At 47.5% G+C, this 21,397-nt stretch overlaps 1 protein-coding gene across 3 annotated transcripts in view; it reads right to left on the bottom strand.

The window, feature by feature from the left end:
* The window catches only part of Crtc3 (CREB regulated transcription coactivator 3), a 41,538-nt gene that overhangs the window by 9,767 nt on the left and 10,374 nt on the right, over nucleotides 1–21,397 (bottom strand). For 2 of the 3 annotated variants that reach the window (XM_032893337.1, XM_032893335.1), the window contains exons 3-8: nucleotides 21,114–21,176; nucleotides 18,975–19,075; nucleotides 12,410–12,445; nucleotides 8,577–8,659; nucleotides 7,172–7,221; nucleotides 326–543 (exon numbers count right to left, since the gene is read on the bottom strand). In XM_032893337.1, the coding sequence (XP_032749228.1) occupies nucleotides 326–543; nucleotides 7,172–7,221; nucleotides 8,577–8,659; nucleotides 12,410–12,445; nucleotides 18,975–18,978 (391 nt within the window). In that variant the 5' untranslated portion in view covers nucleotides 18,979–19,075; nucleotides 21,114–21,176. Of the gene's footprint in view, nucleotides 1–325; nucleotides 544–7,171; nucleotides 7,222–8,576; nucleotides 8,660–12,409; nucleotides 12,446–18,974; nucleotides 19,101–21,113; nucleotides 21,177–21,397 lie in introns of all 3 variants that reach the window. The other variant, XM_032893336.1, reaches the window with a different exon arrangement.

Here is a 21,397-nt window from a genome sequence, read left to right as displayed (position 1 = left end):
TGGGGAACTGGGGGGAAGCTAAGGGAATGATTAAACGATAAGAAATCACCATATGCTGATAAGAACTGCTAATGTTGTTCTGTCGCCCTGGGATGGCAACTATTTCTCGACTCCCCAAGTTCTCTGCAAACACGGGCTTGTGAAGCCAGTGAGGAAGGAGGTGCAACAGAACTGCTCCAGGGCACATCAAACAAGCAGAAACGGGCCGGGGGCAGAAGCCAGCCAGTACAAGAACGGGACAATATGTCCTTAAGATGTAGTGGCTCTCATTCAATGGTGCACCAGATGGACACAGCAGGGGACACAGCCAAGGCCCTTTACTTACCAGAGGAGTTTCTTATCCCCAGGTGAGTCATAGCAGCTGGAAGGTTGCCCACACTGTTCCCCACGCTCATGCTACCAAAGAGGTGGTCACTGGTGTCCAGGGAGGCTGGCAGGGGTGCTGAGTAGTGAAGGTTGGTTAGATCTGGTAATGACCCTCCAGTGTTCAGGGTCCCCAGAAACGGCGAGAGGCCTGTGTTTTGGCCATTATGTGGGAAGGCACTGAAAGAAGAAAAAGAGGATTACTTCTACAATGTGCTTGGCTGTGGGAAAATGGGATGCATATGATGCCTCTTCCTTGTTGATGACTGAAGTCCCACGTAGGCTCTGCCTCTCGTGACAATGCAGTCTGTCAACTTATTTTCTCTGGAATGCCACTTCCTGACATGTTAAATGAGACAGATTATTTTGTAAATTGTAAGTCACTATATAAAATGTAAAATCTTACATCATATTTAGAGTTCTTTTTGCTAGCTTTCTAAGTTATTTTTGCTATCAAAACCACATACAAAAAAAGTATTTTTGGGCAACTAGATATCTTCCAGGATATATTGTTTCAATCAAATTTTCAAAAACGTTTAAAAGCAAAAGAATTTGGGGCTGCTGGAGAGAAGGCTCAGTGGTTAAGAGCACTGACTGCTCTTTCAGAGGTCCTGAGTTCAATTCCCAGCAAGAACATCATGGCTCACAACCATCTGTAATGAGATCTGATGATCTCTTCTGGTATCTGAAGACAGCTACAGTGTATTCATATAAAAACTAAATAAACAAATCTTAAAAAACAATTTTTGGGAAGGGGATGTTTGCCCGAAACCGGAAAAGGAATAACACTTTCGAAATGTACATAAGAAATACTCAAGTTAATAAAAAAAAAAAAAAAAAACAATTTTTGCTTTTAAAGATTTATTTTATTTTTGTTTATATGTGTGGTGTGTGTGTGTGTGTGTGTGTGTGTGTGTGTGTGTGTGTGTGTGTGTTCATGGGACTACAGGTGACCTTGAAGGCCAGAAAGACAGTTGTGCTGGATAGTTTTATGACAAGTTGACACAAGCTAAAGTCCTCTGATAAAATGTTCCATAAGATTGGCTGTAGGCAAGCTTGTAGGGCGTTATCTTAATTAGTGACTGATGGAGGGGACCCCAGCTTATTATGGTGGGGCCACTGTGGGGCTGGTAGTCCTGGGTTCTATAAGAAAGCAGGCTTAGCAAGCTATGGGAGCAAGCCAGCAGGCAGCACTGCTCCATGGCCTCTGCACCAGCTCCTGCCTCCAGGTTCCCGTGCTGTGTGAGTTCCCATCCTTACTGCTTTTGATGATGAACTGTTACATGTACTGTGAGCAAAGAAAGACCCCTTTCTCCCCAAGCTGTTCCTGGTCATGGTGGTCCATCACAGCAATAACAACCCTAACTAAGAAAGGGTGTTGGACCCCTGGAGCTGGAGTCACAAGTGGTTGTAGGTCACTCACTGGTCCCTCTGTAAGAGCAACAAGTGCTCTTTATCACTGACCCATCTCTCCAGGCAAGTTTCCATAATCTTGAAAATAAGGAAACCATTGCCGTTCATTTATTAAAGCCACTGACTGGCCGGTCACTGGGTGCCAGGCTCTGACTGGCCGGTCACTGTGCGCCAGGCCCAAGGCAGGCCCAAGGGTACACTGGTGAGCAAGTACGGCTATATCCATGGCGGGTCTGTCCTCGATGTCTGCACACCGGGAGCAAGGATGCAAACTGCAAGGGGAGTCAGCATTGCATCTGCTTTAGTCTATGTGTGTTAGAGGAGGGGTGACATATGCAGGGACTGGGGAGGCTGTCAGGGGCCCTGTTCTGTTCCTCTCTACGTTATTCCCTTGACACAGGGTCTCACTGGACCTGGAACTAGGCTGGAAGCAGCAAGCCCAGTAATCCTCCTGCTTCTACTTCCTACAGCAATAGGGCTATAGCCACATGTGTAGCAGCCATGCCCAGCTTTTCACAGAGGTGCTGGGAATTTAAACTCAGCTTCTCGAGCTTTCACAGCAAAAGCTCTGATCCACTGAGCCCTGACCCCAGCTCCTGCTTTAATCCTGCAAAGTTATAAATCAAAGGAAAAACCCTTGCATCTAGACAAAGCATACCTTATAATAGATTGGACTGAAATGTAGACATCCCAGGATTCTTGGGGCTTTGTATTAACATACAATCCTTAGTCTATATTTCCTTCCAACACCCAGTCCTGTTCTGCATGGGAAGGCAGGTATGTGGCTATCACACATACATGTGTACTGTGGGTCCCTGCAGTTCTTGAACTCTGGCAGCTTGGGAGTGGGCCCTCTTAAGGACAAGGCTTCTTAGTACTCTTATGAAGGAAGCACGTTCTTAGGAGAGCCCAAAGAAGGAGCAATGGAACAATCCAGCATGCAACTGTAACACAGTGAGTAGGAAGCATGCTGTGCTAGGAGCGGCTAGGGTGGTACGACCAAGAGGGACAAGTAACCCTAAGCACAAAAGCAAGAGATGCCAAAGACAAGAAGAGTCATGTTGAGGAAGGCTTTGCATGATATGGTGCTCATAGTACCTCAAGATACCTGGTGTGGCTGAGGCAGTGCAAGTGTTGAGAGGTGAAGAGGGAGAGGCAGACGTGGAGGAAACAGAAGGGAAGATGTTGTTGGGAAGACTGTGGTTACAGCGTGAGAGATGGCTTACGGGAGCAGAGAGAGGGGCAGCAGGTCAGGTCAGAAGGCTCTTACAGTGCCCCGGGGCCAATCCAGGACAGAGCAGTGTGGCTGACGAGAGAGGACTGGCTGAAGAACACCACATGAGCCAGAGAAGGGAGAAGGAATGAGCCACTCAACACACACATCTTGAGGAGAGTGACCAGGCACAGCTATTGGCATCAGGGCCTGCAGGAGACTCTGACAAAGCAGGAGGCAGTCCTAACAAGTGCAATTGTGAACCGACCAGCTCACTCCTGCAATAGCAGAGCCGGATGGCGTCCAGTCTAGAATGGAGGCAGTGACCAGCATAGGGAGGAGGCTTTCTGGAGGCCATTGGGAGCTAAAGAATTCAGGTGAGCTAGGCAGGAAAACCATCTCAGGTGGAGGTCAAAGCAGGGGCAAAAGGGAGGCAGGAAGCACACGGTCTATCTAGGAACTGTGACGACTGATAACCACTGATGGTCAGGGTTAGGAGGGTGGGGAGTGCTGGAGGTGGGGGAGGCACAGAATACCTGAGGCTGGATAGAGGGCTGAGAACAAGGGCAGCAAGGGAAAGCTAAGGGATGGTGGTCCTTAGGGCAGGATGGTGGTCAGATCCGAGGGGCAAGGAGCAGAGTCTGGAGGCAAGGGGCAACTGAACTTGCTGAGTTACCAAACTAGAGAGTACAGCGGCATGGAATCATGGGAACAGGGAAGTGGGGATGGATGCCAGAGACATCTGTGGCAGGACTCCGGAATCCTGGCTCCTGGCCTGGGGAAGCCATTCATTAGCGCCCACAGCAGACTAGGGGAGGGGCATGGAGATGGGTAAGAACTTCTGTCTAGGTCCTCAGCTTGGCTGCACAGTCTGACATGCAGCTGGGATGTCCCTCACAGAGGGAACTCTGGAGGAGGCTACTCATAGTCTAGAGGATGCTTAAATTGAAACAGTGGAAGCAGAAGCTGGGTTACTTTCAAAACTGTGGCTAGCTAAAGAGGCCTCAGGAGCTAAGAGAACTGGTTGCCCAGAAGACCAGGTTCACCAGCATCCAAGGCGGCTCAGGACCATCTGTGACTCCAGTTCCAGAGGAGTCCACTCTTTTTTGGCCTACAACACTTGGCACACACATGGTACACATATACATGCAGGCAAAACACCCTTACACATAAAGTTTATATATACTTGTGGATGAGAATTCTAGGAACCAGAGGGGATGGATGCTAAGTAGTGGGGAAAGGCCTCAGAAAAGCCAGCACAGAGGAAATGGAAGTAATCCACCTTGACAGCATGGCACCTTCACCCCTGATAGGAGAGGCAGGGGGGTGGGGTGGGGAGCAGGTGTCGGTCGCTCTGTAACAGAGCGTGTCTGCTCTGTAACAGTCTCTTCTCCATGGAAAAGGGCCAGAGTGCAGCTAACTGAAGGCTGGGGAGAGCCTGGTAGTGGATGGGGTCATGTGGACGAGTGGAGGAAATGCTGTGGAAACGTGCATGTAGATCCTATCTTTCAGATGGCAGGAGTGCAAAAGTCCAAGCACTAGAAAACCAGGGTAGTGGGGCAGCTCACTGCAAGGGCAGGTGAGCTCTTGTGCCAGCAGGACGGAATGAATGCTGGGACGAGAGCCATGGCCAGGTGGGTCGAGGAGGACCGAGATGGGACCAATGTGAACCTGGTCCTTAGTGACATCAAAACAACTCTGTAGTTGAGAGAAATACAAACGGTCACTTCCCGGATGTTGCTACCATGGCTCCAGTCCCTGCTAGATCTGATGTACGGCAAGCAATGATCTTCATGGTTCAAATTCTTCTAGAACCAAGTCTCAGTGTGCTCCAACTACACAGCTTCCATATGCTCATCAGGGTCTTTGCACTTGCTGTTCTCTCTGCCTGGGTCCCTTTCCTCAGGCTGGATTCTGTCAGCCTTACCCTATCAGATGGCTTTCCTCAGCATCTATCCCCACGGCTCATCCGCGTCTTCCTTGGCTTTGCCTCCTTTTCTCTTTCTGTTTCACCAAGAACACCGGCACTCTGCAAGCAGGGACTGACCTGTTCTGTTTATTGCTGGATCTGTCCTTAAAATTAGGAGTCAATAATCGTCTGTATGAACAAACGGAATGCTACTGTTCAGAGCAGGAAGGCAACCCCGTAACCTAGCAGATGCTAGCTCCAGAGCTCCCCAGACTGTAGCCCCAGTTCTCTGATATAGGGTATCAGAGCCCTGAGTGTTGATTTGTTTGAGGTGTCAACCAAGGCATGCTTTCAATCAACCAATTAGTTAATCAATCAATTAATTAAATGTATGTGTGGGTGCATGTGAAGAGGCAAGAGGAAGATACCAGTTGTCCTGCCTTAAATCATTCTCTGCTTTTTTTCCTTGTTTCTCACTGAACCTGGAACTTGGCTGGTGGTCAACAAGCCCCAGCAATTCCCTTGTTTCTACTCCCTCCACATCGCTAGAGTAACAGGAGTGTATAACTATACTCAGTTTTCACATGGATACCAGGGACCTGAACTCAGGCCCTTATGTTTACACAGCAAGCTCTCTTACCCTATGGTCAGTCTTATCTTCAGTCCTCCCCCATTTTTTAGACAGGGTATTAATTATCCCAGACTGGCCTCAGACTTGCTATGTAGCAGAGGAGGACCATAAACTTCAGATCCTCCTGCACTCACCTCCTGATTGCTGCAGATGTGCACCACCAGCCATAGTTCATGCAGGGCTGGGGCTAGAACCTCGGCTTTGTGCATGCTAGGCAAATACTTTATTAATTGAGCTACAATCCTAGCCCTCAAATTGGTTCTTAAAAATCTTGGCCCTGTCTGTAGGAAGGCCCTGCATCTCTGGATGGGCTGGTCTTCTTGGTCCTGTCAAGTCACAGCAGGCTCTCTGTTGTTCTAAAGAGGTCAACTCTCTTCTCAGGTCAGTAGGCTTTTAATTACAGAAGTTACTATTTTACTGGCCAAAACAGCATGTCCGAGCTATAGGGACTCAGTTCCCTGATGCAAACTCATGAGAGATTCTGTGAAATACTATTTAGGAACGCCCGGAGTTAATTTAGTTCACTCATAGATCTTCTAAAATGTGTGTTTGTGTCAGGCTAGGTCATGCAAAGACCTCATTCTCAATCACATTGTTTTGGCCCTGGGAAGACTGGCTGTTCCTGGGCTGGCTGTGGTCACCTGCTGTAAGGCTGTGGTCAGAGTTGCTCTGACAAACCGCAGGCAACTTTCTCAGTCCTCTCTCAGGACACTGCCCAGCTCAGGGGTCTCCATCAAGACCCACACAGCCCATCCTTCTGGCTGTTTCAAGGCTCCCTAAATAGCAGCTTGCTGGGGTCCTCAACTGAGTCCCCACCCGGACGTCCTTTGCTGAGTCAACACCTTGGCCTCACAATCCTTCTGCTCTTTATTCTCCCTTAGTCTCATCTCTCTCACAAATGCTTCAGATCTGTTCATGTTACAGGCATTTTTATACTGTATGTGTTTCTATAATCCATACCAAAATCCTTTAGGAAGTAAATCCATATGTTACAAAATCCACTTATTAAGCTGGGTGTGGTGGCACAAACCTTTCATCTCAGCACTTGGGAGGCAGGTACTGAATGGTATCAGTGAGTTCAAGGACAGACTAGTCTACATAGTTAATTTTAGGTTAGTTGGGGTTACATAATGAGATGCTTGCCATAAAATAAAACAAAATAAAATTAATCAATGCACAGTGCCATAGATTCTTTTTAAATTGCAAGTCTTTGTACTCATCAATTTTTAAAATTGTAGTAACATTTATTGCTTTGACCATTTTTGCATGCACAGCTCAGAGGCATTAAGTATATCCACAAATATTTACTTCTATCTATATAGACAATCAAATTAGCTTATGCTTTCCTTTCCTGTCAACTGATGCCATGGCTATGGCTGACACATACACACTTCTGCTTCTACCAGGCAGGTTCTGTGTGCTCAGAGTCTGTTGTTGGGCTACTCTCAAACACATGCAGGGTGATTTCACTGGCTTCTGTCAGCTATGTAATGAACTGTCTCAAATACATGAAATCTGAGTACCAAAGAGAACAGATTTTTTATGCAACTACAGCTGACTTGAGCTTATAACAGCAAGTCCCAGTTCTCAGTCCAACAGCGGGAAAGACGGGAAAACCTTCAGCAGAAGGAGCATGACTTACCTGCCGCCCCCAACATCACAGGACCGAGGGCGTCCAGACAGGGACTGGATCTGGGAAGAGACAAAGAAAACTTGGCTTACTCAGTACACAGACAAATTCATATGTTTGAAAAGTGGGGATCTGGGTACCCTAGTAGAGGACAAGACAGACAGAGTAAGCCAAGGGCATCTGCACAGCGCAGTCATTTCAGTTTTGAGGAATTTTAAATTTCTTAAATTTCCAGTCGAAAGAAGTATAACAACATATTTTAAAAACTTGATTCCTTACTAATTTATCTTCTAGTTAAATGTTACTTCCTTCAAAAAGGCAGATCTTTTGCATATTCAGATTTTAAATATTTTTTCAATTAGCAACAAAGAAAAAGATGGAAATAAAAAAGCAAAACAGGGCAATGGGAGAGGGAGGAGGGAAAGGCCAGGGAACTAGAACATGCATCAGTAGGGGACGGAGTGGACACTGCAGAGCCACAGGACCAAGGGAGACAACTGTCTCCAGAGAGAGCAGCTCCTGGTACTTGTGAGCACACCTGCACACCATTATCTGTCTTCTTTTAGGACTAAAGATAAAACATCAACTACAGATCTTGCTTTTATAAAAAGCTTTCAAGACCACACTGATGCTAGCTGAGACTTCCGGTGGGGGGGTTGGTCTGAGAGGAGAACCAATGGGATCCTGTGGGTGTGTGTGTGTCAGAGAGCAGGACCAATGGGATCCTTTGGGGGGAGGGTGTGTCAGAGAGCAGGACCAATGGGATCCTTTGGGGGGGTGTGTCTGAGAGCAGGACCAATGGGATCCTGCGGGGGCTGGGGGGGGGCGTTAAACACAGAGGTCAAATAGCCGACTGCATCTGGGCATCACTAGGGACTAGAAGGAGGACTTTTCTCACAAGACAGCCCTCTACAGAAAGAGGCCAAGCTAAGCCTAGGGACTTCCTCTCGGCAGTGGGTGAGGTTTACAAAGTGAAGTGGAGGGAGGCCGGTGACTAGGATTTCAGATACTAACATTCAAAGCTCAGAAATTGTAGTAAACAGATGACTCACTGCTGCCTCGCAAGGCCTCTGATTTCAGAAGAGATCATCTGGCCTGACGGTAATTCTCAACAGGGGCTGGAGACGACCTCCCATGCCCACGTTTCCGAGCTTCTGACTACGTACGGTGCAGTAACTTAACAGTTTTTGTTCGAGAACAAAATTCCCAGCAAACTGACAGGAAAGCAAGGAAGCCATGGAATCACTAATCACGGACAGGTCATGGTGATCCCTTGGGGACAGTGTTCCCTACTGTGTCTTTCCAACATCAGTGTCCAGAAAAATCCTCTCTTCCCTTTTCCCCAGTTCTGTTTTCCACCTCCCCTCTGCGGGACAGACTGCCAGGACAGACAAGCACAACGGGACAGCTCACCCACCTCCTTGGTCTCCCACAGTTGTTTGGGCAGTGGCTTCGGGACGTTTAACAGATTCTCTTCCTTCAGCAGACCCGGGAAGGCGGCTACGAAAGGGAGCACGAAACACGTTCATTGAATTAGCTTTGTATAAAACTGCTGGGGGTGGGGGTGGGGAGTGGGATGGGTGGTTGCAAACCTCTAAGCCCACACACCAGGGAGGCAGGGGCAGAGGCAGGTGGATCTCTGTGAATCTGAGGCCAGCATTCTCTACGTAGGAAATGCCAGGAGAGCTAGAGCCACATAGAGAGACCAGACCCTGTCCCAAAGGAAAAGGAAAAAAATCTAAATGGCTCTTAGCACTGAGGGTTGGCTGTCCTGGAGCCTGCTATGTAGCTCAGGCTGCCTCAGACTCTCAGCTATCCTCTCAAGTGGTGGGATTACAGGCATGTGCCACCCTGACTAGTGAACATGATTTTTTTTTTTTAGCAAATACTATTTTAACATACTTTTTTTCTTTAATTATTGTATTATTTTGTGAGTATGGGTGTTTTGCCTATGTGTTTCTATGTACTATATGAACGATAGTGCCTATGGAAACCAGAAGAGGGCATCAGATCCCCTGAACTAGTTATAGATAGTAGTGAGCCACCACCTGTATGCTAGGAATTGAACCCAGGTCCTGTGGAAGGACAGCTGTACTCTCACCCACTGAGCCATCTCTCTAGTCCTCTGTGTGTTGCTGTAGGGGTTGAAGGAACAGTTAATGGATTCAAACTTGAGGAAACCTATAAACTAGCCAGGGACTATGACTCTTGGTAACCCTGAAGGAAGCCCAGGAGAGACACAACCTTGCTTCAGAGCAGACAAGCAGCAGAACGGTGAGGCTTGGGAGCGGGGGGCTCTGGGCTCCCTTCAGACACAGCAAAGGGCATTCGAGCATGAGAGTGAGGAACACACAGAGGGCCTAGGGAAGAAGCAGCAGCAAGCACAGTCAGCCTGCTCTCGTTATTCGACCACGGGGTAGGTAAAGGCGAGCGGCAGGGAATCAAATGTGCAAGTCTGAGGCCTGGCCAGGGCTCTGCAGGTGTGGGGAAAGGGGATAAAGGGAAACACACACCAACCAAGAAAAGAGGGCGTAAAGAAGGCAACAGATGGAGATGAGGTGGTGTGAGCAGACGGCTCAGTGGATAGAGCACTTGCCCTGTAAGAGTGAGGGCCAGAGTTTGATCCCCAGAACCCTTGGAAAAGCCAGGTACGTATGGCAGGTGCCTGTAATCCCAGAGCACCAGGGGCAGAGACAGGCTCTCCGGAGCAAGCTAGCTACCCTAGTTTAATCAGGCAAGCGCAGGATTCAACAGGACTTCCTACCTCAATAAACAAAGTGGAGAGAAATCAGGGAGGACACTCAACTTTGGGCTTCTACATAAATGTGCACATATGTGCAGGAGCCCCCCTCCCCCATGTCCACATACATCCACATATGTGTGGTGTGCGTGTGTGCGTGCGCGTGTGCACGCAGTTAGAGATAAAGGATTGGTAACCCGCCAGGTTTGGCTGTGAAACTGATAGGGGCTCCCACGGCTCTTTCTGTTCTAAAACAACCTGGCTCTGCGGCAAGGGACTGCTCCTTGACGACCTGCTTTAACGCTCTCAGCCAAACCAGTGAGAGCAAGGCTGAGCCACAAACAAGTAAAGGCTTTTTGTTCTCAGACACAGACCAGAGGTCAAAGGCAAGTTCTGAGGAACTATGTGACCTAACATCAGGAAGATCACAGCAGACCCTGGAGACTGCTCAGCAAGAGAGAGTCTGCAGGGTTCTCGGGACTTCAGGGCTCCCCTGTGACTGTCTTGATGTCCTGCCCTTGGCCCTCACAAGATGAGTAATAGGACCTCAGGAAATCACTTAAAACTGAGATCAAAGTTAAGTGCATTGGTACAAGCCTATAATCCCAGCATGGGAGAAGCAGAAATAGGAGGACCAGGAGTTCAGTGCAAGCCTGGGCTAAGAGATACCATATCTCAAAGAACAACCAACAACACAATGGGGGCCAAAATTTCAAAATGATCTCTAAGAAAAGCACTTAAAATAAAAACTCTAAATTAAGTTTCTTTTATTTCCAAGTCAGTAAAAGTTAGGAAATAATTATGAGTGACTGGCACAGTCCTCATTATGGCTAACTTTCCAGCACCAGTGCGACAAATGCTCCTCCTGCTGAGACAAGCAGGCTTTGTGAGTATGCCTTGGTGTCCATCAGTCCTGCTCTCACGGAACTTGCTCCCTGTCCTTCTTTTCTTTGTTTCTCTCTGTGTGTTGCTAAGGATAGGACCTAGGGCCCTACAAAGTCCTGAACTCCCACCCTGAGCCACCCCAGCTGGATTACTCCCCTCTGAAGAGTAAATTTTGTCTGTGATCTCGTTGGCTTTCTTTTTCTAATCACTAAATAAATGCTTCAGAGCTGTAAGCCCTGTGAGGTTCTAGGACTCTGTTCTGCTTCTGGGTAATGCTTAATAAACAGTGCCTGGGCATGCAGACCCCCAGGGGCTCTCCACAACTGGAGACAAGAGCAGCTGGCTTTCAGAGCCTTTGTGGTTCGAGACAGTACGAGAACAAGGATGGACTACCGTGAGGCTCCCTGGGAGGCTAAGCAAGGCGGCCCCATGACTTAAGCCTCCTAAGAGATCACTATAGGGACAGGCTGCCTTGCCTTAACTGGTTGTTTCCTCTGGGGAATTCACTGTAGTTTCTTCCACGTACAGGTTTGTTGGGAATTCTTTGAAGAATTAACTGAGGAAGGCCTTGAGTCTATTTCATCTCTCCCCTGGGTGATTAAACAGATCAGTTTCAAGTTTTTATGATTTTATTCGACACCTAAAATGGTTTTCTCAGAAAAGGAGCGTGCATGGTGATATCTGAGAGCTTGGCCTCTCATGTGGACGTCCTTGTTTATGTCCTCCACAAGCGTGGTCTCTATGACACGCAGACTAATGTAGCCATTCAGCTTCATCCACCAGTGCCCGGGACCGAGTGACCGAGTGAACAAGGTTGGGCCTTTGTGGATGACAGTCAGTGAGAGTTCAGCAGATCTCTTACATGGGTGTATCAGGCTTTATGGAGTTCAGTGTCTGTAAAATGTGTAATTTTAACTTAAAATCAATTTGTACTTTTCTTTGAGACAGGATCTCATGTATCCCAGGCTGGTCTCAAGCTCTACGTGTAGCTAAGGCTATCCCTGAACTTCTGCTCTTCCAGCCTCCAGCTCACAGGTAGAGGACCACAGGAGTGCACCGATATTCCTGGCTCATTTGGTGAAGCTGGGCTTCGCGCAGGCACGGCAAGCAGTCCAGCATCTGAGCTGCATCCTTAGCCCAGGCTTGCCTTTCCCCGACTGTTTAAGCCTATCAAGTCGCTCTCACAGCGACTTCCTAAAAGGGCCAAGGGCCTGAGAGAGGGTAGTGGAACAACTGCTTAAGTGCTTGACTAATTCACATTTTCATGTGGCTACAACTCTTGCTTCCTTGCACAGTCTTGTGACTATGGTATTGAGAGGACGTGGGTAACAAGGGACCATTGTAATGTACTCACACATTTCCTTTCTTAGGGCTTTGATCATGTCCAGATACTTAGAACATCTCAGATAAGTAATCCAAGCAACAGTGGCCAGCCTTTACACAAATGTGACTGTCAAGGCATTGAAAGGTTACAGATACATATATCTGTATATACATATATGTATATATGTGTGTACACATGTGCATATACATGTATATCAGCATATGTAGGTATATATATGTACATACATACATACTACATACATTCATGTATCCCAGCATCCCACCCCAGCGCCCATTCGTACCTTCCCCACGGCCATCATTTTCACCATCACAGAAACCTGGTAGGGAAGAGAAAAACAAATACACACTTTTATATGTGGTGCTCTCATTGATTCGTGCATTAGAATGGCTTTTTGACTTGAAACATAATGTTTGAAACCCTACAGTAGTTCTGACACATCAGAGCTCATCGAGGTGCTTTGGATTCCTTCTACAAACACATGAAGTCATTCCACATCTAGAGTTGGTGCCCAAGAGCTTTTCCTTCAAAAGCGTCTTAGTCCAAAGGTTCCTGCCAACTCAAAAGAACAGTGCGGACAAAGTCTGGGAACCTGTCTTCAAAACACAAAGCAAAAAGGTCTGTCTTGTCACCCTTCCAAACATGTGACCCAAGGGGTGGGCAGGTGGACTTGGGAGTCCCTGTCACTGATGTGCTAGCTACCATGGGTCCAAGTTCCAGGACAGGCCCTGTGACATATTCTGGACTCTCCTGTGCTTATATTTGAAGTCAGTATATGCGATATCCTTATGTGATGGCTATTCACAGATAATTTAAAAAACCGATTTGGAATCAGTCCTGACTGAAGAGCAGCTAGCCCATGAGGCATACTGCTGATGACTACATATAGCTCCTTCTGCACTTCTAGGCTACAACTGAATAGCCATCCCTAACATGGACTGGGTAACCATTCTCCTCAGAGCAATCAGTTATACCAAGTCAGTTCTCAGCACCGAATCGTTATTAAAAACTCAAGTCTAAGCCTTTAAACATAGCTCAGCTTAGCTAAGTTTCTAGAGGAAATGGTTAAACTATAAACTAGCCCAAATTAGTCTATAGAAATTAAACACATAACAATCATCCACTCAGCAGATACTCGCTCAGTCTCTGCAATGTGCAACAGATGGTCGGGGCAGTGACCAGGCACAGACAGGAGGACAGACGTCGTGGCAGCAGATTCTGTAAGTGCAGAAGCTGTAGCATCTTAGTGGAGCCCAGGGGCAGGATGGACACTAAGAGCTCCCAAAGGTGCCAAAGGTTCATTAATTAAGCTTGCTCACAAAACACAGGCCTTCTCTCAGGCCACCAGAAAACAGGACCTAAGTAAGTGACTAAAACCTTTTTTAAAGTGCCTCTACACGACCATTAGGGTACGTCTGCTAAGACAGGATTCTTGGACACAGCCTTTAGAGATGTTGATGCAGGTGTGTGACCTGCCATGGATTTGAGTCCAACACCACAAACAAACAAAGCAAAAAGTGAAACAGTAAAGAAGCCAGGCAGTGGTGGTGTATGCTCTTAATCCCAGCACTGGAGAGGAAGAAGGAGGAGGATCTCTGAGTTAGAGGCCAGCCTGGTCTACAGAGCAAGTTCCAGGAGAGCCAGGGCTACACAGAGAAACCTTGTTTTGAAAAGAAAACAATTAAAAAAGCAATGCAAAGGGGCCAAGCTGCACAGAGCTGGACTAAGCTACTGCTCATTCGCTCTGTGACTGAGGACTGCAAGGACAGGCTGCCTGCACAGGCCATCAGGAAATGAAGCGTGCAAAGGTAATGTCCAGAGTCGGCCGTGACAGGAGGAGGGGAGAGAGACTTCTCGGTCAAACTTTTAAGTATAGCTTTTAAAGAAAGAGTAGGGAACTTGCCCATTCTGATCACTAAAATGTGATTATTTTGTTAAAAATGATGAATGACGTTTTATGCAATGGTCTATTATGGTATGTTAAGAGTCTCTCCATCTTCAAGACACGAAGTTTAAGTACTAAGGCTGAGCAGTGCCTGTAACAGGAACAGCGAGAGCATCTCAGAGGCGAGCCGGTTCCCTGTGTGGTACCCTGCTGGTGCCACCCTCTTCCCCAGACTGGAGCAGGGGGCAGGGACATCCCTGGGTAGGCACTGAAGAAGAGGAAGGTAAGATGGGAACCGCTGCTGTGTACCCAGCACCTCACCCCGTGATCTCATGTAATCCTTGGAGCAATTTATGAACTATTATCCTGCCCAAGGTCACACTGCGAGCTCTGGGACTAGCTTTCTGGGCAGGGTGCCTTCAGAAAGTCTATGTCCCTAGCAGCTGTGCTGTGCCTGGAGGAGTTCAGGCAAGAGGAAGTAAGGTTAAAGGGCTGCCTCAGTGAAAACAGGCGGAGCGGAGGAGTGAGGAAAGGGAGCGAGGCAGACACAGACAGCAGAGACGGGGAGTGGTGATGTCTGGCTATGCATGAGCTAGAGGAGTGGGAGACATGGGCGAAGTCTGCTGGTCATATGGACGGAGTAGAGAGCAGAGGCCTGGGTTAGAGCTAACCCAGTCAGAGACTGTGTGTGTAGTACAGCATGAGGCTGTGGGGCAGCCTTGAGGCCAGGAAGCCAGATAGAAAACCCAAAGACTGGACAAAAAGCAGTAAAGTAGGGTGTGGCAGTGAAGACCAAAACTACATGGCACAGAGGGAGAGAAAGAGCAGAGCTTACTATAGTGAAGGGGGTGGGGGTGGGGTAAGAGATGGCACACTGCTCTCAGGCCGTCCACTTAAGTTGCCAAAGGACAGCAGCAGTAATGACTGACAGGTTTATTTCAATAATTAAATAGCCAAATTTAGATTTCTATTACTGCTACTATTACATACTACCACAAACACACAAATACCAAAGAGCACAACTATAACAAAACAGTTAAAAACAAAAGGCAGAGACTTATGACTAATTATCTGGAAATAGAGGACATTAATTCAAAGCAGTCCCACAGGGTCAGGACAGCAACGGCCAAGGTCACATGTGTTGCAGGAAACTTGGTAGCCTTGGAGTCTTAGAGGGCTGACGTAACAAAATACATTTGAGTCCATATTCCTTTAATGTGCTCTCATGTCTGGCAAGCCTAGATAGCTCCTCATAGACTTAATGTGAAGTAGAAAGGGGTGCAGATATGGTAACCACAGTGCAGCCTACGAGAAGTTTCTAGACTCGCAGACTTCCCATCTAGACCTCCCTGCCACACTGATGACACTTTCATTTTATATTCTCCTCTCTCTCTCTCTCTCTCTCTCTCTCTCTCTCTCTCTCTCTCTCTCTCTCTCTCTCTGTGTGTGTGTGTGCGTGCGCACACATACAATCCATGTCTGTGTGCATGGCAGAGGACCACCCTGGCTGTTGGTCCACTCCAGCCCTCTTTGAGGCAGGCTGTCTTCCCGTCTGCCGCCGCACACGCTATACCGTCTGCTCATGAACTTTGGGGGTTCCCCTGTCTCCACTTCTCACCTTCCCATGAAGTATTCGGATTACAGGTGCGTACTGCACATCTGATTTTTACATGGATTCCAGGGACACAGACACTGGTTTTCATGTTTGCATGGGCAGTATTTCACCGGCTGAGCCTTCTCCCCGGCTCCTGGTGAGTCTTTAGACCTGAGGGACTTGTGTCAGGTAGACAAGTGTCGTTAACAGGCTTGCTCTCTTATGGCTATTTCACTTTAACGTCTCCTTACCGCTGTGGGTCAGAGCTCACTGCTGGTTCAAGGGCCACTGAATACAGATTACATCTCTGCCCCTCAGCCGAGACTGAAGGCTCTACAGTCCTCAGGGATGGCCATCGGCAGCCACGGTCTGCACTCTTTTGCTCTTAGCTCCTAAGCTGCTAATAAGGGCCACTTTAGCTCCTTCTCCAATCTACTGTGAGAGGGGGACAGTTTGGGTTGATAAAGCTAGGCTGTGTGACAGGGCAAATGTCACAGAGAGCTACTGTGCTGATCCATCCATATGTGTATACCAAACAGTAATTAAACTGCACATGCTACCATGGGCATGGGCAATTAAACGAGAGGGAAATTATAAAAACCCTGTTTGGTTGTATAAAAGTTTATTTCTGTCATTTATGACTTTATATCATTTGCATAGTTGTCGTGGAACTCAATAACCATTATGAACACTACCAACCATGTATCAGGCTAATGGCTTTGCTTCCTGGGGATGAAACTGAGCTGGCGACTGTTTTGTCTACTTGATGGCTTGTGTCGCCATACTGCAAGCAGATGCTCCCTCCTGATCTGTTCCCAATAACGACAATGGTGAAGGGCCTCCACCTCTGTGCCCAGCAAAGGCCATCATTACTGTTCTGAGCAGAGGACATACTTCTGCGCTTTTGATTATATTTTAAAATCTTTACTTTATTTGGTGGGTCCTATAAAAAGAAATACTTTTTCATAAAGCTAGTTGATATTTTTAAAATCCAAAAGGAAAGAAAAGGAAAAACTTTAATGAATTACAGGGGGAAAACACATAAAAACCATTTAAAATAGCTCCCACCAACAAATATAATTCTCCAGAAATAATTCTCATCCTTGGAGACTTGGATAATATTTTAAACACACTGGCTTTCCCATGTAAACACACCCATATTTGGATGTGTTTCTGAGTTCTGTGGTCTTGAAGGCGACTGCAGGAGCAGCACACAGTGCAGACATCCATGCTGGGGGTTGGCCCACCTTCTGTAGTTGGCAGACACTGTGACCCCACGATTTCTAACACTGACATGAAAAGGAGAGACCACCAAAGCTCCCAAGGCAACCTGAGAGCCCTGTCCAAGACTTGCCCCTTCCTCCCCTCCTGCTTTCTTGCTGCGCATGGACCAATGTATGGGTTGTTCCTCCCCACACCTGCTGACAGCTCTCACCTCTTCCTTCAGAGACCAAGTAACTTGTAGAATAGACGTTCAATTCAGTTTCTTCAGTTACTTTCTTTTTCTTTATATAGAAGCTCAAATGTTCCTTACTCATGATTCCCTTGTCCTCTTTAGGCCTTTAGTCCCTTCTAGAAAAGGATAATCTCAGCACAAAGCTGAGGCAGGAATACAGGGGTTCCAGGGGCCATCCTACTAGGCTAGCTGGCTCCCAGTCAGTGTGGCAAAGGCCTTGCTGTGCGCACAGGCACCTCCTTGGTTAGTCTCTGCTTTTTAAGGCTTTGTTTATAATATCCATCTCTACCTATCCCAGAGCCAATCTCTAACCTCCCACATACCCCACCTCTCTAACACTGTTCAGTGACCCATATCCAATTCCAACTTCCCTGCCAATTTCCCTCTCATATTCCCATGTGTGGAAATACAGCAGTGTCCCCAACCTATTCCAAAGCTCTCAGACTTTACAAGCAAAGAGTCGTTTCAACAAATGAATTGTACAAAGGGAATAAACATAACAACGACATCAAATCCCATCCATTCTATATACAAAAAGGAAGGCCATGAATGGCTCTCTTCAAAAGAAACAAATATTTTAGGCTTTAAATGGAACATAACTGTAAAGAAAACCGAAAAGGCTAGTATGTAGGCCAGTCCTCATAAACAAAGTCAACCTATACATGGAACAGATAGCTCCAGCCATGTTCTTTCTAGATTAGAAGGCCCAGACAGACAAGCTTGGGAAGTATCTGGATGAAGCACCCTTACTTTGGGTGCAGGCTAGAAGTGAGCACCTGCAGTGAGTTCTGGGGTGTGCTCAGAGCTGTGTGACTTAAGTGGGCCCCACTGTACCGAGCACTGTGTCATAGGACACGACTTTTAAAATACTGCCTTCAGGAAATTCGCCCTCAGCAGAGAGATGTACGTCTACTCCAAGAAGCAGTCATCACAGCACCTGCTTGCAGGAGGCTGGGACACGGGAGGGCATGGGTAGCTCAGGACCAGAGAGGGAGGAAGGTCATGAAAGGCTCCACTGAAGTACAGACACAGCTGAGGCTTTGATGCTGAGGTAGGAGAGGAAGACATGGGAACAGGATGAAACAGCAGAACAGCAGTGAGTTCACACAGCCGTGAGGACTAGGCTGGCTAGGGGGTGGGGCTGGGCATTGTGGCTTATGGTCTCAAGGTGGGGCATAGTGAAGGCAGGAGTATTCGGAGCAGAGAGGGTTAACAATGGAAGCAGAGAGCATGAGGTGGCACAAGTCTGCCCTGTCATGGTTCCTGGCCTTTCTCTTTCAGACTTTCTCTGGACAACAGAAACATGTTCTGAGCAGAAGTGGGAAACAAGGAGCAGAAGACGATACTCAGCTTCCATTCTGTTCCTCTCTCGCCTTGTTCTCTGGGACATGTCTTCCTGTAGAGAGGTCTCCTTGACTCTCCCCTGGCCCCTGTCTTAATTGCTCCTTCCAGAGGGGCTGCCTGTGCTAGTACTGCTGGCCCTGGGTGGGTCCGCCTCATCCAGAGGTTCTGCCATACAAGGTCCATGGACCCACAAAGTGAAGCCCCTTCTAATCTGGCTTTACCAGTAACAGAAGGAGGCCTTGGAGAACCCAACATAAGATTAGGCTTCAGGGCTGTGCACCAGGAGAAGAGCAGCCAGGATGCTACAAGAGGAGCCTGTGCAAAAGATGTGAGTGCCTAGAAAAGCGCTGGTGCCATAGGGAAGAGGAAGCCAGAGCCAGGAGATGCCAAAAGGGAAGCAGGAGCCATGGAGAAGCAAGGAAGCGATGCGTCAGAATGCGGTCAGGAACACACTCTTCCCCTGCTGCGAGCTCTGCTCTGAAGACCACCAAACCCGGGGAGGGCATGCACTGCACACAGCGCAGAAGCAGGAGACACAGATGCTGTTAGCAGAGGCCTGTGTGTCTTACCCATGTACGGGGCAGGCCAGGCTGACTGGCCTCCTCCTCCATAGGGGTCCTGGGGTTTGGTGCTCAGAGCACTTGTGTGAAGAGCGGAATCAGAATTGGTCCTAAGGAGGCGAGGAGAGAGTCTGGCTGAAAATCCATATTTTTTCCTTAGTGGAATACATTTCTTTTTCTGAATATTATTAACAGGAGAAAAGATGAGAATAACAGACTTACAATATCCACACCTTGAAGGGTCAGGACCTACCTGCAGTCTTTCATGGCAAGAGACATTAGAGGGCCACTATATGTCCAGAGGAGTTTACTTAGTATTTGGATGGCCTTACACTGTGATGCTAACTGCACAAGGCCAGCCTCAGTTCCCACACAGCTTCCCCAAGAGCACCCCTTTCCTCTCTGTGACTGGAATTCAGTCTCAGGTCAAGCCAGTCTGTGACAGTACAGGCTGGCAGAGACTTCTAGCACTGATGTGGGAAAGCACCTGAAACAGGTTCTTAAGCCTTTTCAGGGAGAATGTGATGTCAACCACCACACTGTCCTCTTCACTCTGCCCTCTGGTGGCACTGTGGAACGGTCCAGCAATTGTGTGATACCATAGCACCACAGACTGAACTCAGGCAATGACGTCATCTGCCAGAGGTTTAACCATGCAGCTGTTGTTTTAGAAAATGATACTGTGTTTCTTTTAAAACATATATATTATTTACGTCGGCATGCAGTGGGTTGATTGTTGTTGTATGCTGAAATGCACCAATGGGTACATTTCACGGCTCTACACTAGACTTACATTAGACTCTACATTAGCGGCAGCACCTGGGTATCCATAGGTATCCTCACAGGGAAGAATGCTTTTGCAGTGCTGCCGCGGTTTTTCAGAGTGTAAATACTCCTAGACAAAAGTTTGGGAGCTGTTGATCAATATCGATTATTTCAAATGTTCCCACAGAGTTCTAGTGCACGACTTCAGCTCCAAAAGACAGCAACTATTTATTTACTCTACCCAAAGGTCAAACCAGACTATCATAAAGGGGGCACATGAGCAACTTCGTTGGCCTAACGTGGTTCTTCATGGTCTGCTCCAGGCACAGCTTCATGTGACTTAAACCACAGGGCTTCAGAGGGGGGAAGAAGCAAAAGGAAAGGACCCTGGGATCCAGCAGAAACAGTGTGAGTCCTGGGGGCTTCCAGCTCCTTCACAGAGTCACAGAAACCCAGGAGACATCAGTCAACACAGAGATGACTAAACATGGGCATGTGGACTGGCTACAGGACCATGTAGAGAACATGATGGTTAATTTTGTCAACTGCATTGTGGCTATTGTTTTTCAAGTCTCTTGTTGGCCTCTGACTGTAGGGTACTTACAGGTCAGGCAGGCTTTATCTAGCTGGTCATGGAACGACATATGAGGAAGAGAGGAGCTAGCCTGGCAGAATGCCGGTCAAGACAGAACCGCTCCCAGGGGGCACTGGGGCTGCTCACAACTCTACCTCTCTGGGACATCACTAAAACATTTTTAATTTTTTCCCCAAGGGTCAACTCTATAGCCCATGCTGGTTTTCAACTTGTAGTCCTCCAGCCTTAGCTTTGGGAGTATTGGGATTACAGCCTGATCCAAGGGTTTTGTTTTGTTTTTTCAAATTCCAGCCCCCCTTGCATATTAGCTAAAGGGCTCTCTGGGCAAGCCATCTATCCTCTTAAAGCAGAAAAGGACACTTATTCTTGGCATGTTGGGATTGACAAATGACCCAGACCCTAAAGTATGGCCCAAAGTAACCTTGAGAAAAGTTGATATTTATTGTACACTGTGCCTCCATGTAGCATCCTATTTAGTCCCTACAGCCACCCCATAATAGGTACAAGTACCTCCATGTCCATATGTGCAAACTAAGGGGAAAGAAGTTACTTTGCCCAGGATTACATGGTAGGAGGCAAACTTTGGTGGTCCCCTCTAGACTTTATGTTCTTACTGACTCTATCATCTCCTACGCACTCAATGTTTTTTCTTTTTCTTTTTAATTGCTCCATTTAAGCACAACTGATATTAAACAAACTGGGCAACAAGATAATATGTAAAGATTATCTGGCTAATCGAATCTGTCTCCTTCTTGAAATGTACTTAGACTGTAAATCAGCACAAATACCTGTTAAGTGCAGATGTCAGCCTGAATCCAGGATGCTTTTCCTCTTTCCACGGAGGCTGTTGCCTTTAGAAACCAAACAACATAAAAAGGAAGAAGTTTAAGCTATGGGACCAACTGAGTGCTGCGGGCCAGGGCTTGTCAGCTGGCTCCCTAACCCAGCTGTGAATGCCAAGAGTTACCTAAGATGCCCAGACTCCCTTTGCTCATCACCGTGGAGAGGAGGCCAGACTGGGTGATCTCTCAGGACCTGCAGCTCTGATTCCCAGGATAACTGTGGAAGCCAT

Source organism: Rattus rattus, chromosome 2 (genome assembly GCF_011064425.1).
Source record: "Rattus rattus isolate New Zealand chromosome 2, Rrattus_CSIRO_v1, whole genome shotgun sequence".
In the NCBI taxonomy this organism is placed as follows: domain Eukaryota; kingdom Metazoa; phylum Chordata; class Mammalia; order Rodentia; family Muridae; genus Rattus; species Rattus rattus.
The sequence above is the reverse complement of the archived record's forward strand: the minus strand, read 5'-3'. Positions and strand labels throughout refer to the sequence as shown.